The 16,627-nt window shown below is 40.4% G+C and overlaps 1 protein-coding gene across 1 annotated transcript in view; it reads left to right on the forward strand.

The window, feature by feature from the left end:
* Positions 1-16,627, forward strand: part of NUP93 (nucleoporin 93) — a 92,010-nt gene that overhangs the window by 62,957 nt on the left and 12,426 nt on the right. Inside the window, exons 5-16 of the mRNA XM_007434233.3 lie at positions 249-377; positions 4,440-4,514; positions 5,635-5,724; positions 6,811-6,950; positions 7,725-7,857; positions 9,245-9,402; positions 10,018-10,183; positions 11,413-11,506; positions 12,241-12,432; positions 14,252-14,378; positions 14,482-14,554; positions 16,082-16,126. Of these exons, the coding sequence (XP_007434295.1) occupies positions 249-377; positions 4,440-4,514; positions 5,635-5,724; positions 6,811-6,950; positions 7,725-7,857; positions 9,245-9,402; positions 10,018-10,183; positions 11,413-11,506; positions 12,241-12,432; positions 14,252-14,378; positions 14,482-14,554; positions 16,082-16,126 (1,422 nt within the window). The remainder of the gene's footprint in view (positions 1-248; positions 378-4,439; positions 4,515-5,634; positions 5,725-6,810; positions 6,951-7,724; positions 7,858-9,244; positions 9,403-10,017; positions 10,184-11,412; positions 11,507-12,240; positions 12,433-14,251; positions 14,379-14,481; positions 14,555-16,081; positions 16,127-16,627) is intronic.

Here is a 16,627-nt window from a genome sequence, read left to right on the forward strand (position 1 = left end):
TTGGTGCAGTGGAGATGCAGGGGGCAGAGGAACTTTCTTTATGCTGCATTGGAACATTGCTCCATCTGTTCTGACAGCCAGTGACTCTTGGAATTAAGGAGAAGATAAGCACATTTGGGAAGCTGGATTGGGACATTTTAGCCAGGGCAGATTATTCTTCTCATTCTTCAGCAGATGATAACAGATATATTTTATAGCCTCTTTGTAATAGGATGATGGTTTGGCCTTTTTCTATCAATTTCTCCTAGACCTTTGCTATGGCAGAAGAGTATCATCGAGAATCAATGCTGGTCGAGTGGGAACAGGTGAAGCAACGGATCCTTCATACACTGCTGGCTTCTGGAGAAGACACTCTGGATTTCACGCAGGAAAACGAGGTATCTTTTGGAGTCTGGAGCAGTTCACATTCTTAAAATTATTGGCTTGAATTAACTAGCTATTTGTTGGACTTCAAGATTTTGTTTGCTTGTTTGTTTTTAGCAATTTTGTAATTTGCAAGCTTTGTTATCCTCTCTGTAATAAAATAATTAAATTACTTATTCTCTAAGCAGCTCAGAATTCTTCATCAAGAAAAGCTGAATTCCGCCACTGCTAACACTGAACATCTTTTTCTTGATTTATTCTGCATTTTTTCTTATTTTTATGTGGCCTGGGTTTGGCCTGAGAGAAGCCAGTAAAACTACTTCCCAGCTTCTGAATCTTTTATTCTCTATTACTTCTCTGCCCCTACAGTTCTAAAAGATCTTTATATCCATTGCTCCTACAAATTTATTCTTTTAAAAAAATAAGTACTTATCCTCTGGCTTGCACAGAATCACAGCATACATATCCCTAGTTATAGTTTTTTTTTAAAGCACTGATTCCCCTATCTCCACTTTCTTTTTAAAATGCTCTTCATTAGAAACGTTTATAGAACCCTGAATTTCCTTTTCTGTTTGCTTGTGTGAATTGGCTAGGGGTCTTATACTGCAAATTGGAAATAATTGAACATCTCAGGGAGATGCTGGGATTTGTCCCCTTCCTTCAAGTCTGTTCTAATCATGGAAACATTTTCTTTATGGAAGTGCTTCGCTCTTGGAAGTTGTTCTGCTGACAACTCACTGTATAGCCTCAGCAATCTTCCACGTTTTTTCAGTAATGGGAATGTAGATGAAATGGTGCTGGAAAGTAGGTATGATCACTTGCTGCTCTGCAGTGGCTGAGCTTAATGGACTTGGCAAGCTATTTTGGAAAGCTTTCAGTTACTTCTGCGGGTTATATGAACTTAACCTTCCTTTCAACCATACAGTTCTGAGATTTGTTCTGAACTGGTCACTTGTAACTTGTCCTTGATGGCCAAATATTAAAAGGTCCGTTTGTATTTGTAGGGGTTGCAGAATCTCAGAGAAAGGGGGAAAATACCATTGAGAAAGCCTCTGTTACACTCCACAAATGATTAAGATTGAAACACGATCTGTCATTCTGTTCTGTTTTACTCTCATGTTATGCCTGGCATGATCTAAGTGTATTGCCATAAGAGCATCAGAAACCCTTGATAGGCTGTTCTGTTCTCAGCTTCAGAGTCAAAGGCCCGGGAGGTTTGAAGTGCATCTGCGGTGTTAAAAGCCAGTTGTTTAATGCAGATTGCACTTATACCCTTTTTGAGCAAAAATGTCTGTGTGAGAGACAGATGCTTATCCTTCAAATATAATAGGGTTTTAATTGATACCTTTATTTGGAGAATCAGATGAAAGGCACAGATCCAAATGCAGCAGGAGGCAGGTCAGCAAAAGAACCAATTTACAAGTTTTGGACTGGTTAAAAAAAAAAAACAACCCACACGTTACACTTAAATAAAATCAATTACCAGGACAATCTTTGTAGTTCAAAGAAGGCAGCCTACAGATCCCGTCTCCTTTGATGTTTGTACAGCTCACTAAACTGAAGGGCGTGCTAGCTGGATAAAAGGAAAAATATCAGAGACTCAGTTTAGCTTAATTGTGTAGTCCAAGAACACACAGATCAAGAATCTACCTCTGGGATCCACTTGTTTGTCTCACCTTCCTCCAGTCATCTTTTCCCTTTTCTATCTTTTTTGTAATAAAGCACAGCCACGATCTATCCTGTTTCAACAGCAGCTGAGGAGCAACATCGTTCTACTATGGTCTCCCTAAAAGATGGTGTCTCCCATCTTCCTGCCCCTTTTGAGTGTGTTCAGCACAGAGGCTGGGCAAAAGCAGCAAGGGCGGGCTTGGCAGTGTGGTTTCCACTCATTTCCTAAAACTTGCAGTGGATGGATAGCCATGCCCACTTGGCGAGGCTTTGGCTGTGGAAAGCTTGTGTGAATAATGCATGTTTTGGTGCTTGCGGTTTGCAGCAGGTGAAGCTAAATAAAGGAGAGGGAGATGCATTCAGATTGGTGACTTTTTCTGTTGCAGAATTGTCCCTCAGTTTGCAGTGGAAAAGCCAATCAGGGCAAAATAGCTTGTCACAAAAATTTCTCGTTTCTAAACTAATTTGACTATATTTCAGGCTCTAAAGATTTATTGAATGCTGCAACAATTGTTACTCATGCAAAATCAAATGGAAGGATATTTTTGCTGTGCTGCAATCGTTTGCCGTTTGTGCCTCTAACAGATCGATACAAGGCTGGGGCGTGCTTTTGTTCTTCACGTTGAGGTGTTAGTGCCGTGTTTCATCTGGTTTGTGCTCAGTCATGGCGCATTGCTTAAGCACAGTACAGCATCTGAGGTGGGCACCTGTGTGACTTAGTGGAAGCAGCTTCCCAGCGCTTTTTCAATAGAATTGAAAGTCCTCTGCAATTTGGCTTCTTTTCATTTGGTTTTCCCTGAGCGTCAATCTGCAGTTCCTGAAACCAAACATGTATTTTGCCAGGATTGTGCTGCAGCTGTGGAGGGCAAACACGTGATCCTGGGAAAAGACACAGATGCTTTAAGAATGCGCAAACAGGTGCTATGTGAGCGCCCCTATGTGCCCCAAAGCACCATTTTGCCTCAGTGCATTGCTCCAGTATTTTCTGCTTTTCGTTCTAATGAATTAGTGTCCTGTATTTTTTTTTCATCCTCAAAAACAGAAGCTATATTCAGTAAAGGCAACGTTCAATACAGTTTTTTTTAAAATTTGCATACTTTTTTTGGATCTGTGTACATAGATTTTTTTTTTAAGGAACAAATTTCTAGATGTGATGACATGAAAGTATGTTGGATTTGTATGGGCAGAGAAGTAAAATCTTAGAAGTTATAAAGAATAAAAAATTCGGAAGGCAGGGAAGCAGGATTTCTGGTTGGCCACTTCATAAGTACTGAAAACTGAAGACTGAATCATGTAAAGTAAGAAAAGTATGCATAATTTTACCAATTGCAAAACGCTTTTCTTAATTTGGAGATGCGTAGAGAATAAGTAAATGATATACTGTATGGACAGCATACATAAATCAGGGGATACACACATACATACAAACACATATACCTTTCAGAGATGCACCTGCTGCTGGGGAGTGAATGGGTGCAATTTTTGCTGCTTTTCTAGAAGGAGAATCAGCATTTACTTATGCTGTCATCAGGATTCTATATGGGATAATTTGGGCATTTTTTTTCACCATGGTTCTGACTCAGGATTCCTAGGGGAATGTGTTTCTTTCCTCCTGCCCACAGCTGGTTATGTCTGTAGCTTCCTTTAGCAGTTTTTACAGCAGCCCATAGTAGAGGCCAATAGCTATATGGGTGAGAAATGAGTTGCATTAATTCAGCCTTGCCCATCACTGTGCCCAATGGAAGGGTTGGATTTTGTAGGTCCCCAAATTGTGTACAGGTGATCCTTGTTTAACAACCACTTGTTCAGCGACCATTCAAACTTATAACAGTGCTGAACGAGTGGTAGCTACGACTGGTCCTTGAAGTTCCAGCCGTCACAGTGCCCTGCGGTCATGTGATTGCGATTTGTGATCTTCCATGCTGGCTTCCCACAAGCAAAGTCCCTGGGGAAGCTGGCAGGAAGTTGGAAGTTGCGGTCATGTGAGGTCCTTGTTTAACAACCTGCGTGGTCCTTATTTAACAATGGCAGCTGGAATGCTGTCATTAAGCGGCACAGTCATGTGGTTTTTTGACTTATGACAATGTTGCTTAATTATGGAGTTTCCAGCCCCAATTAGCGTTGTTAAATGAGGGCTACCTGTACTGGGGAAGACTGCATTCAAGAATGTGGTAATGCAGCAGTGTCTGATACAAGCCACAGTATGCCATGTGTGTCATGACATCACATAGGTGGTACATATTAATTTGCATCAAGTCACAGTCACGTGCACCATGACATTGTGCTGAAGATGCAGATTACATAATGTGTGTCATTTGCATGACGGCATCATGACATGCATGTCACTTACTTACTTCCCTGACCAAGAAACCCATGGGTGACCAGCCTGTTTTGTCTTCTCTCAACAGCCTAGTTACGTCAGTGAGTTGCCACCACCAGGTCGCAGTTCATTAGATAACACAGAGATGGCATATGCCCGACAAGTGAGTACCCCATCTTTGTTACCTGAATCTCCCACTTTAGCCAAGAGCGGTTTTAGGAATCCCTGGGGTTTTTCCTCCAACAAAGATCTTTAAAATCTGTGCCAATTTCAGATTTGTGCCAATTGTAGCATGTGTAAGGAAAGGAAAAGGCTTTGACTGCAGGGTTCGGGCCACCGCCTTGACTTTTTGTTTTTTTGCCCTCTCCCTCCAGTCATCCCACGCCTTGCTATAACAAAAACACTTGTGGCACCTTTTGCAAAATGAAATCATACATATGTCCAGTCATTTTAAAGATCTTAAGACACTGGTCTGAAGATCTAATTTCAGCTGGCCAGACTAAGCTGTGCAGATGACACATAGCATTCTAGAAGCCCCATTTTATTTGAGGCTATGTTCATTGTGGATCATCATCAGCTATGAACAGCCACTGTAAAATAATATGCTTGTGTGCTTAAGAGTATTTGGAATGTTGGACTCAGATCCACAGTCACCCACTGAAGTTTAATTCCAGTCACCTTAAGGATATAAAACCTGTGGGTTTTTTTCTGATTTAATAAAATAAAATGCATTTTGAGTAACAGTCCTTGTTGGGATAACTGCAGCAGGTTCTCCAAAATTTCCAGATCTCAGGGAAATTAAGGAACTCTTCATCAATACATCTGTATTATTTCTAGCAAGAAGTGTACTGATGACACATTGGGGATTCTCTTTATTTTACTGTACTGTATCCCACTTTCTATCTGGCCCTAGAGTTAAAACACATGTACAGATCCAAGAGTTTTGGACAACCACTTGAAACTTTGGACTGGGTTCACTGTCAGCCACAACTACTTCTTCTCTGTTGTCATTAGATCATCCATTCAAAGCAGCATGAAATGCATTCTCTTTGGAATGGATGTGGAGGGGCATACTTTCTCCTCCTATTCCCCTGAGCCATCTTAGCTACAAAATTCCCAAAATAGTGGAAGTGAAGAAATATGGGAAAGCTCCCTCAAGATCGTCCAGTGGATATCTAGATTGTCTTGCATTTAAGCAGTGTGTGTGGGGGTATTACGGGAAGGATGGAATTGAATTGCATTAATGGTATGGTGGAAATCTGCTCACTGTTGCTCTGTTTTAGATTTATATGTATAATGAGAAGATTGTGAATGGACATCTTCAGCCCAATTTGGTAGACCTTTGTACTGCTGTGACAGAATTGGATGATAAGGTATTATTTATGATTTAGCCTAAGAAATTATTCTGATTCTTTATTTAGTTTTGATTAGCAGTCTACCACTAAGGGCAAAGCTGGTTGGTTTTTAAATATAAATAAAGACCTGCAAAGCACATACCCTAGACCAAGATAAATGTATTCCATTTATTAAGCCCTTCAGTAGATCAAAGTTCATGACAAGTCTTTGTTGCTGGATCTAGTGAGCCACCATTCTTGTCCACATCTTCCCACAAGTTCCCTGTTCTGTGAAAATACACCACAGTCATTATGTGGAGCCATTTGAACCTTTCATCTCCTGCTCTCTATTACCTTTTCTGACAATTCGCACCCATATGGGTATGAATTCTGAATGTGAACTTGCTTTCAGGAAACCGTATATTTGTGTCTTATTCTGAGTATTTCCTGCACTAGGGAAACCCCATAAATGGGAGAGGCGTTAAAAAGAATTGGTAAGCTTTCTCTCAACTATTAACCTGTCAAATATTTTTCCAGGCACAGTCCTATACGTATGTCGCACACACAGCGCACATAAAAAACGCATAGAATTCCAATTGCACCATTGTGGCTGTCATGTTGACTTATTGAACATGCCCTGTGGATACCCCTTGCTACAAGAATTGCAGATCAGTGATAGGACTTCTTAATAGGGTGCCCCATTTCCACCCCCACCACCTAAATTCTTGAAGGACAAGAATGAAGCTAACTTGCTGATGGTTCAAATTTATAGTGTCTCTCTGACTTGCAAATATGAGGATGGTTAGCACTGTGGTTTTCAGTTACGTCTGTGCCTGCTCTGAAAATACTTTGGAGAAGGTGTTTTGGATTTCTCACAAGCTCTGTGCCTTTCTGCTACTCATTAAAGCAGCTGCTATTTTGCAGGTTTCCAGGTTAGCCTGAAAAGGCTTCAACTCATTAAAGCTATTGCAATTCAAGGGAGCCATGTGCACAGCCCTGGTTTTGGCCAGTGTGTATATATAATGGAGCCTAGCCATCACTAGCTCATATCTTTTAAATGCCATTTGGTATAGAGCTGTGTCTCAAGGTAGCTACTTCTCTCATCTTGACTCACTCTTGTTGCAGAACATTGCTGACTTGTGGGCCATGGTGAAACAAATGACTGATGTTCTGCTGGTTCCTGCAAGTGATGCACTGAAAATACGGACAAGCATGGAGGTGCAGATGGAGTTTGTAAGGCAGGCCTTACAATATCTTGAGCAAAGGTACGAGTCCTTAAATGGGGGGGAAAAAACCCAGGAAGCTGCCATTTGTCTGCCATGACATGATATCCATTCTTTCTTCAAGATCTGCCATCCTTTCTGACTATTCCTCTGACTGAGGCCTGGAAGGATTGATTACCTCTCTGAATAATTAAAATCATCCAAATCCCTTCTGAATTTCAAAAGGCAGTGCAGAAAGATGCATACCTTTGTTCCTATCTGTCCTCCACAAGTGGTGCTTTCAGAAATTAAAAGCTCAGGGAAACTTTAGAAATTCTTTGCCAGGGACCCAGTTTCAGCCGTCATTCATTCACCTCTTTCTGAGGTAGCATACAAATGTGCAAATGAAGTAAAAATCAAACAGCTAAAATTGGACGTTTAAGATGAAAATGACCTAGTCAGGAACAGTACAAAATTACACCACTGTATTTCAAATTCCAAAATGCCTTGCCAACATATGGGGTACGCTACCTTTTACTACACATTTCAGAGTACCCACAAATTGTAATCACTTTGGAGGAAGAGGTGCTGAAGTAACACAGTTGCTCAGCTGCCAGATTGGAGGTTAGGAGAAGCAGTGCTGAAGGCTGCTGAGAAGTGTCACATGGCTGAGCAGGACTCAGATAGACTGGGGAAAGGAAAGGATAGGAATGGAAATAACACTTGTAGTATTATTATTTTAAGAATTTCTGAGTTCTCTTTGAGCATATTTTGAGTGAAACCAGTAAATGGGCATACAGCTATCCTGACTGATCAGCCATGGCTGATTCCTTGCAGCTACAAGAACTACACTTTGATGACCGTCTTTGGAAATTTGCACCAAGCCCAGCTGGGTGGAGTACCTGGAACCTATCAGTTAGTCCGCAGTTTCTTGAACATCAAACTCCCAGTGTCTGTCCCAGGGCTCCAGGTAGGTGCCTCCAGGCCACCATGGTCCTGGCATCCTTGCTTTACTGTGCTTCCTTATTCACTTACCTGGGCAGAAATGCAGTTGTCAGGTGGAGAGTTTATAATGTTTGCAAATGTGCACTTTGTATTAGCTTTACAGACATTGCGAGGGGTGCTCTGTTCTTTTAAAAAGTTGCTGAAAATATTAATTGCAGTCTTAAGCTTTCTCCCCAGAAGATGCACTTACACAGCCTAAGATCATTAGAAGTGGATTGTTTTTAGACCTTGCACATATTTTTATGTATCATTTTGTTGTTTTTGGTTGTTATGTATATTGTCTTTGGTTTTGGTTTTAATCCTTGTTCGCTGCTTAGAGTCACTGTATTGTGAGATAAGCAGCTATATAAATGGTTTAAATGAATGAATAAGTAAGTAACTGTTACATCTTGATCACCACTTATCAAGCTGCTTGTGGAAGATCATTTCTGGGTCTAGGTGCCACATTTTAAACAGCACACCTATGAGATATAAGAGAAACCGCCTGGTATGTTTAAGCTGACAAGGGAGAAACTAAACATTTGATAGGCCCAATACATAAAGAATGTTACCTTGAAAAGATATCAGTTTTTTTCCTTGGTATCTTCAGAGAAAATCCTAGAATTAAATGGGTGGAAACCGCAAAGAACCAGATGTTGACTGAACATTCGGAGAACATTTCTAAGAATAACATTGGTTTGATGGTGGGGTTCTGTAAATTGCTTGGCAAGGTAGTGAATTTTTCTTCATTGGCAGAATGTAAGCAAATGCAGGGAAGATGCTGTATTGAGCAGGGATTTCTGCTATATAACCTCTAAGATTCTTCCCAGTGTGATGATTTGGTGATGAAAAACTGCATCAAGAAAAGATAATGGATGGTCCCTGGTGGTATCTTTTCATTCACATAAAGATATTTTCTGTAGCTAAGTCTTCCACAAATAAAAGAAGGGAGAGCCAGCGTTCACCAATTCCCTTCTGACCTGTATCATCCTCCATACCATTCTGAAGAATTCTCCATCTGTCTGGAGCACAAAGACATCAGTGTAAATGGAAATTTGCTAAAATGGCTCCCCGCATCTTTGGAAGCGCCTGATAGATGAAATTTGCATTCATGAATATGCAAAAATAATTTCTAAAAATATTTGCACATAGAAAAGCACCTTTTCAAAGAGACAGCCAGGATTTGAATTTCACCAAGCCTGTTTTTTTTTTTAAATTTGTCTGCAAGGCATATGTTTATACAGAGGAACATTCAGTCAATTGTATGTGCCACTTGCAGTTTAGGCATATGTTTCCCATCTCTAAATTTGAGGTCTTAGTTACAGTAACAAGTAAAATCTTCTCTGCACATTTGTCTGCTTCTGTTTTTTTAGGATGGGGAAGTGGAAGGTCATCCTGTTTGGGCGATCATTTACTATTGCATGCGATGTGGGGACTTAATGGCAGCAATGCAAGTCGTCAATCTAGCTCAGCACCAGCTGGGAGATTTTAAAACTTGGTTCCAGGAATACATGCACAGCAAAGACAAAAGGTACTTGGGTAATGCCCGAAGAGGCCAGGAAAAATTATGAGTGTCAGTGGGTGGCAGTAGGCAGGAGTAGTAATTCCACAGGATATCATGATTCTGCTTGGAAATTTAAACCCTGGGGATTTCTGCTCATCCTTTCATCAACTTGAAGAAAAGATAGCTTCAAGTTTTCAAGTTGCACACAAGAAGTTTGATAGCTTAAATTAATGATTCTGAAGCAGTTGAGGCTCTCAGAAGGTACATCCATTTGAAAATGCACTTTATTTTTACTTCAAATAGAATGTATCTGTTTTTAAAGTTAATCACTCTTTCTTAATGTAAAGCTACATTATTTTGGTGGGAAAGACTTTGGATCTGTTCTTTAAATCCATGAGATAACTCTGCTGGTTTACTGAAGTTGTATTATTGGTTCTGTTTTTGCAATATAAAGTACTGTGAACTACATGAGCAGTCGAGTTCAGTCAGCACGGGCATCATGAAAAGGTATCTCTGTTGCAGGGAATCTGCTTGGTTTGAGAGACCACATTTGCAGCGTGAGCAGCTGCTTTGAGGAGAAGAAAGCTCCAAATCTGGCTGTTTAAAGATGCTCAATTTCAGCTTCCCTTTTTTAAATTGTAGGCTTTCTCCTGTCACCGAGAACAAAGTTCGTCTTCATTACAGACGGGCTCTGAGAAACAACACCGACCCTTACAAAAGAGCCGTCTACTGCATTATAGGCCGATGTGATATTGCTGATAACCACAGTGAAGTTGCTGATAAAACAGAAGATTATCTTTGGCTGAAGGTAATCAGCTTTCCTTCAAAATTTTTGAGCTGCCATTGTTTGTTGGTATTTATTTTTCTTCCTCCTCATATAAACTTAAAGCACTAACTGAAGATGGCCCTATCTCACAAGGTGATGGGTTTTAAACAAAAAAGACATTGGACTGAACCTGCTCCAATGCAGCACCTGTACAGTAGACGTCACTGCTCCAGGAGATCTCATACTTGTGCATTTAGGTATTGGATCAAGACCAATACTTTCTTTTCTCTTTCTGTTTGTTGTAATTCTGGAAAGTATGTCATCTGTTTCTGGATGTTTTCCTGTTCTGCTGAATCATTGTAGTTACTTTTATCAGCACATCATCAGGGTTCAACCATCATTCTAAGCCATGAGGCTATTGGTTAGATTTTGGCTTAATATATTACATGATTTCCCCTTGCTCCCTTGTGGTTTATAAACCGTTTTTATGGTTTCGCATATTCCATAACCCCTGCCATTTATGAATTAATCAGAAAAAACCTGGTTAAACTAGCCATGGTTTAGGATCATACAGGAACTACAGTGTCCATTTAGTTGATCTGTTCCCTGGATCTGTGTGGGTTGGGATGTTCTGACATCCAAAATATTGCTGGATGTACCCCATACAACCGGTCAAGGGTATATATAGCTTGCTTGATATTAATGCAGCCATTACGTTTTCAGGATTAGATTCATCTAATTAGCTCAAGGACAATGATACGGGATAGATTTTTAGAGATTAAGAGATTTTGTCTAGTGGCTTCTTCTCCAGGGTAAATGGTCAAGTGGATACATATATTATTTTCCACTGACTTAAAATTGATGTTCGTGAACAAAGTTTTAATTATTCTATTGATTGCAATGAAGTTACTCCTGTTTTCTTTATTTGGGTATCTGGTTATAAAATGGTAATTCTGTTTTACAGCAGACTACAGCAACTCAGTGAGGTAGAACCTTATTATTTCTATTTCAAAGATTACAGATTGAGGCTGAAAAAGTGTGCTTTGTCCCAGCCTATTCATTTTTGACTGAGGCATAATGTGAGATTCAAGCCCCCCTGTGTATTAGTGAAAAAACATCTCTTTAAAGCTTCATACTTAGGTCCATCATTGCTGTGGACTGCATCTTTGGTTTTTCGATGCATCCTTGGCTTCTGGAGAAAGACTGTATTGCATGCATCCATTGGGAAAGGAAGAGTGATGCAGAAGTTACTTTTTCCATCTTTTATCTAGCTGAACCAGGTTTGCTTTGATGATAACAGTTCCAGTGCACCACAAGACAGGTTGACTTTGTCCCAGTTCCAGAAGCAACTGCTTGAAGATTATGGTAAGTTCATCTAAAGACAGAACCTGGAGGTTTTTGAAAATAAAATTCAATTATGCAAAAAGGTGACCCCAGATCTTGAGTAGATCTGATGCTGGGATTTCTTAAAATGAGTTTGTCAAATAAATTGACACGTCATAACAAAGGAAACATTCTTGTACAACAATGGCATCTTGGCTTCAGTAGATAGTGAAGATCAGAAACTGGCAATTCATGACTTTTTCTTCAAAAGCCAGACTGATACCAATATCTAATGTTAGGAGTAATATTTAAGAAATGTTTATGATTCCATCTGCCTTCGAATGTTCTGCAGTTTTCCTGTTAAATCTGTCTGGCTATGAAGATGCTCTCTCGGGCTTCCAGAAGAGAGGAGAGAGATAAATCAAATAAAGAAAAATTCCTGGCACTCAGGAGAGGGCCTCCTCCTGCATTGCTCTGAGATTATGCTGTAGGGAAGTCAAAGTGCCTCTGTTACATCCAAATGTACATCGTTGAAAGAGTTTGATACTTGTGACACTGTTAATTTTAACCTGAGTGGTAAAGTTCTTATATTCTGCAGTTGTTCTTTTAAATACTGCTAGTTGGCTAGAGTGCTTTCCAGAGTAGAAAAGCAGAATACCAATAAAATAAACATTTAGCAATATTTCTGCTTGCCTGACATGTTGTGACAAGTGAAATCTGCATTCTTGAGTATCAGCTGTAAAATGTTCTCTCCCTTTCCTTGTGATTTTCTTCAGGTGAATCACATTTTGTGGTGAACCAGCAGCCGTTCCTCTACTTCCAAGTCTTGTTCCTGACCGCTCAGTTTGAAGCCGCCATTGCTTTCCTTTTCCGTACAGAACGCTTGCGTTGCCATGCTGTTCATGTTGCCTTGGTCCTTTTTGAACTGAAACTGCTGCTGAAATCTTCTGGGCAGAGTGCACAACTGTGTAAGTTTTGTTGGGCTGTCGGTCATGGCACCCTTCGAATCCTTCATGGATTAGATGGCAAACCATCTGAACTGTCATATGATAGACCTGAGGAAGAGCACAACGCTTTAAATAATTAGGCTGATGAATAACTTTCTTGTAAGTAGACCACTGGCATTCCAGTGACCTAAAGGGAGATGTTATGACCTCACAACCATGCATGAATTGTGTAGGATGGCTAATTTATAATCTTCTAAGGCAGAAGTGAGCAATGGACAGGTGACATATACCTGCCAGAATTCTGCAGCATTGCACTGCCAACTTTTGGCAGCATATTGAGTTTTCAATAATATATATTTTTTATTTTTTTAAATGAAGTGAAGCTCAATATACCTAATCTGATAAATGAATAAGATTAGGCTTACCCTACTTTTTTGTGAGATAAAATAAGGGCTGAAAAATCGGGGGATATGTCCCTTCCAGTGACGTCCCTCTTTCATCAGCATTTCTTTTCTTAAGAGGCATGACTCCTGGGTTTAAAAAATAGCTGTCCACAGAGTGACTTATGGGAGCAGTTCATGGATCAGACTAATCCAGTATTTTGTTCTTATTCTTGGCTTACTGAAAGCACCTCTAAGAATTATGATACAGTGGCCTCTTGCTAACAACAGTATATTGCCTGTCAATGAAAGTTTTGTTTTTGGTTTTCTCGGCTAATCCCATTAACAGCTGTTGCAGTTATAAAAGTCACCAGTACTGGTGATTGTCACCACATTGTGGCAGGCAGCATATCCACAGTTGAAAAAAATAAATGAACATCAGGAGAATGAGCTTACTGTCCTGCTTTCATGTGTGGGAGAAGATATGAACCTTCAAATCTTGTGAGCCCTAAATCTAAGAGCACTTTTTTTCCTCCCTCCCAGTAATTAAGCCCTGTCTGGTATTTGAAGTCTTAAAAACAAAAAGTCTAAAAAGTTGAAAGTGACAGAACTCACTTGCTTTCCCAGTAAACATTTTATCAGAAGCTGGAAGTTAGATTGACATGTCACAACCAATGTGATTAGAGGCTATTGTTACTTTCCTGGTTGTATTGTTTTCTTACTATATTTCGTTATTTAAAATTGATGAAATTCCATAAACTCTGGAAGATGTCTACAGGATCTAGCTGTCTTGCTGCTACTACTAAATCCTTTTCTGATTTAGAATTTTTTTTCTCTCCTCTACTTTTCTGTGGGTACCATGTTTAGGTGGAACATGGAGAAAATGCAGGACAGCCACTTGGTTAACATTTAGACAAACAAATTGACATTTATTTGTTAACTTAAAAAGGTTTCCAAACAGGTTCATTTGATTCTACAGTCAGTCAGTACTTGCCTAGCCCTATCTCCCTGATAAAGATATTCCTAGACTAGGACTCTGGGCTGTCTTAGACCTATCCTTCCAGCTACACCTCCTAAATCTCTCTCCCTCCATCCTTCTGGAATTTAAACTGGAAGGATGTGCCTCAGGTTGCCATGCTTTGATTGGCACTTCAGCTACCCAATCATCAGAGAGGGATATCTAGGTTTTGTAGAACCTGATGGTAGAAATCTGCACAGCAAAATCAGAATCTCTGTCTTACTGTCTTCCTAGTAGCTTTTCTCATCGGAAGTTGTCAAATTAAGGCCCTTGGGGAGGTTTTCAAGTAGCTTATGATGGCGATATCCATCTTTGCCTTCTGAATCTCTGGGAACTCGAAGCGGATTGCTTCTAAATGTAGATTTTGCCCTTCTGGGCACCCATCATTCTTTCTTGAGCAATATGATGCTGTTGCATAATATTTTGTCTCATCACGTTCCAGTGAGCCATGAGGCTGGTGACCCTCCAGCCATCCGGCGCTTGAATTTTGTTCGACTCCTGATGCTGTACACCCGCAAGTTTGAGTCTACAGACCCCCGTGAAGCTTTGCAGTACTTCTATTTTCTCAGGTTGGCTCCTGCAGTTCTTAAGTGAAAGGCTGTTCATGATTTGAATGACTGCAGTGGCAAAATGGAATCTGCAGTACTGACTGCTTTGTGATCTTTGGTTCAGGAACGAGAAGGACAGCCAAGGTGAAAACATGTTCCTGCGCTGTGTGAGCGAGCTGGTGATTGAAAGCCGAGAGGTACGCAGGGATAATCTGGTTCCTTTCCTCCCATAGGTTGGAATTCCTCCTTCTTCAAAAGAGAGTCCTAGTCTGCAGCTGAGAATCTCACACTGTGTCCTAGGGAACCCTGATGCTCCTGACTAGAGGGGCCTCTGAGGGAAATCAGTACTGGCAGATCATCTTCTCTGAAAGGCAGCTTCCCATTGTTGCTGCTACTAATTCTAGCCTTAAGAGCCATGCTGCAAGGCACTGGGGATCCGTTCCTGTGTGGGGATTTTCTTTGAGGGTGGGAACAGAGCCTCATATGTTTTTATTTATTTTTATTTATTTATTAAATTTCTCCCTGCCCATCTCTCCCCAATGGGGGACTCTGGGCGGTTCACACAAAACATTAAAACCATAAATACATATAAATACATAAAACGTAAAAATTTAAAAAACTATCAATATGCAGGAAGTCCCCTGAAGATACAACATCTGAACATCCTGTTTGCTGTCACCTGAAAGTTGCATGTAGTGACGTTTTTTCATTCCCTATCTAGAATGCATGTTGAGAGATGGGTCACACTTGCCCAGGCCTTAGCGAGGGTGATTGAAGGCCCCTTGGGGTCCATTTCTTTTTTTCATTCCCGTCCAATTTTTGCCATCTTTTATTCTTGTCTACTCTTGTTTTTCATTTTGCTTCTGAACTCTCCAGAGTCATTGGGAAAGTCAGGAGTATATGAATTTAATACATCATACGTACATAACATTTAGAAGTGCCACATGTTTCCCTTTTCCAGCCAGAAACAAGAGAAGGGAAGTGGCAAGGAAGATCATGTCTCTCTTCCTACACCTTTCTTGGTGAAGCCCAGCATTTTCCACATTAAACATCCTTCCTAAAAGCATGTCTTCCAACAAGGGGAAGATTGTATAAAGCTGAAAGGAGTGACACTCCTCAGACCTTTTTTAGACAGAAAGTCTGCCCCACAGAAATTCTCTGTATAAGCACTCTGAATATGGCTATTTGCAAAATCTTCCCATTTTTCTGCAAATGACGCAGACATTTAACCACTCACAGGATCCATCTAGGAGTTCAAACAAATGCCTGCTTGCTGTGTGTGCACATAGACATGTATACATGTAAATATGAATACATATGCAAACATAATTATATGTAAACATATGCTCACCTGCATAGATGTGATCCAATAAACAGCCACAGCAGCACTATGTTTGTCCCTATATAGTCATCTGAGGTTGAGTTGGAATTGAGGATGTTCTTGTGGGTGTACTGGGTGTGTGATTCCTAGTGAGAGAAATTGTAGGTAAAGTGAGTGATAAACCCAAAGTAAGTCCTTTTGATTAAATGTTGCAACTGTGAGTAGTAACCCTGGGTTTCAAAGTTGTTAAAGTTGTCTCCTTAACTCCTGTGTTATAATCTGACCCTTTTAAAGAAACGTTAGTATGCAGCTGGTGCCATTCAAATCTTGGTCATTCATAACAATCTTGGGAATACCGCAATATCTTTCCTAACTCTGTTTTTGTTTTCTCTTGTGTGGATAGTTTGACATGATTCTTGGAAAATTGGAGAATGATGGCAGTAGAAAGGTAAGTTCATCTACAGATCTCCAAATGAAATTGAATGTTGAGTTTTGTTGTTTAGTCGTAAAGTCGTGTCCGACTCTTTGTGACCCCATGAACCATATTGCGCCAGGCCTTCCTGTCCTTCACTGCCTCCCTGAGTTTGCTCAGTTTCATGCTCATTGCTTCAGTGATGCTATCTAACCATCTCATCCTCTGCCGTCCTCTTCTCCTTTTGCCTTCAATCTTTCCCAGCATCAGGGTCTTCTCCAAAGAGATCTCTCTTCGCATTAGGTGACCAAAGTATCTGAGCTTGAGCTTCATTATCGATCCTTCCAATGAGCAATCAGGGTTGATTTCCTTTAAGATTGACTGGTTTGACCTCCTTGCAGTCCAGGGGACTCTCAAGAGTCTTCTCCAGCACCGCAGTTCAAAGGCATCAGTTCTTCGGCGCTCAGCCTTCTTTATGGTCCAGCTCTCACAGCCATACATTACTACTGGAAAAACCATAGCTTTGACTATGCGGAT

Source organism: Python bivittatus, unplaced genomic scaffold (assembly GCF_059951505.1).
Source record: "Python bivittatus isolate LINGU-HERP-01145 unplaced genomic scaffold, Pbiv_v1 ctg000190_np1212, whole genome shotgun sequence".
Classification (NCBI taxonomy): Eukaryota; Metazoa; Chordata; class Lepidosauria; order Squamata; family Pythonidae; genus Python; species Python bivittatus.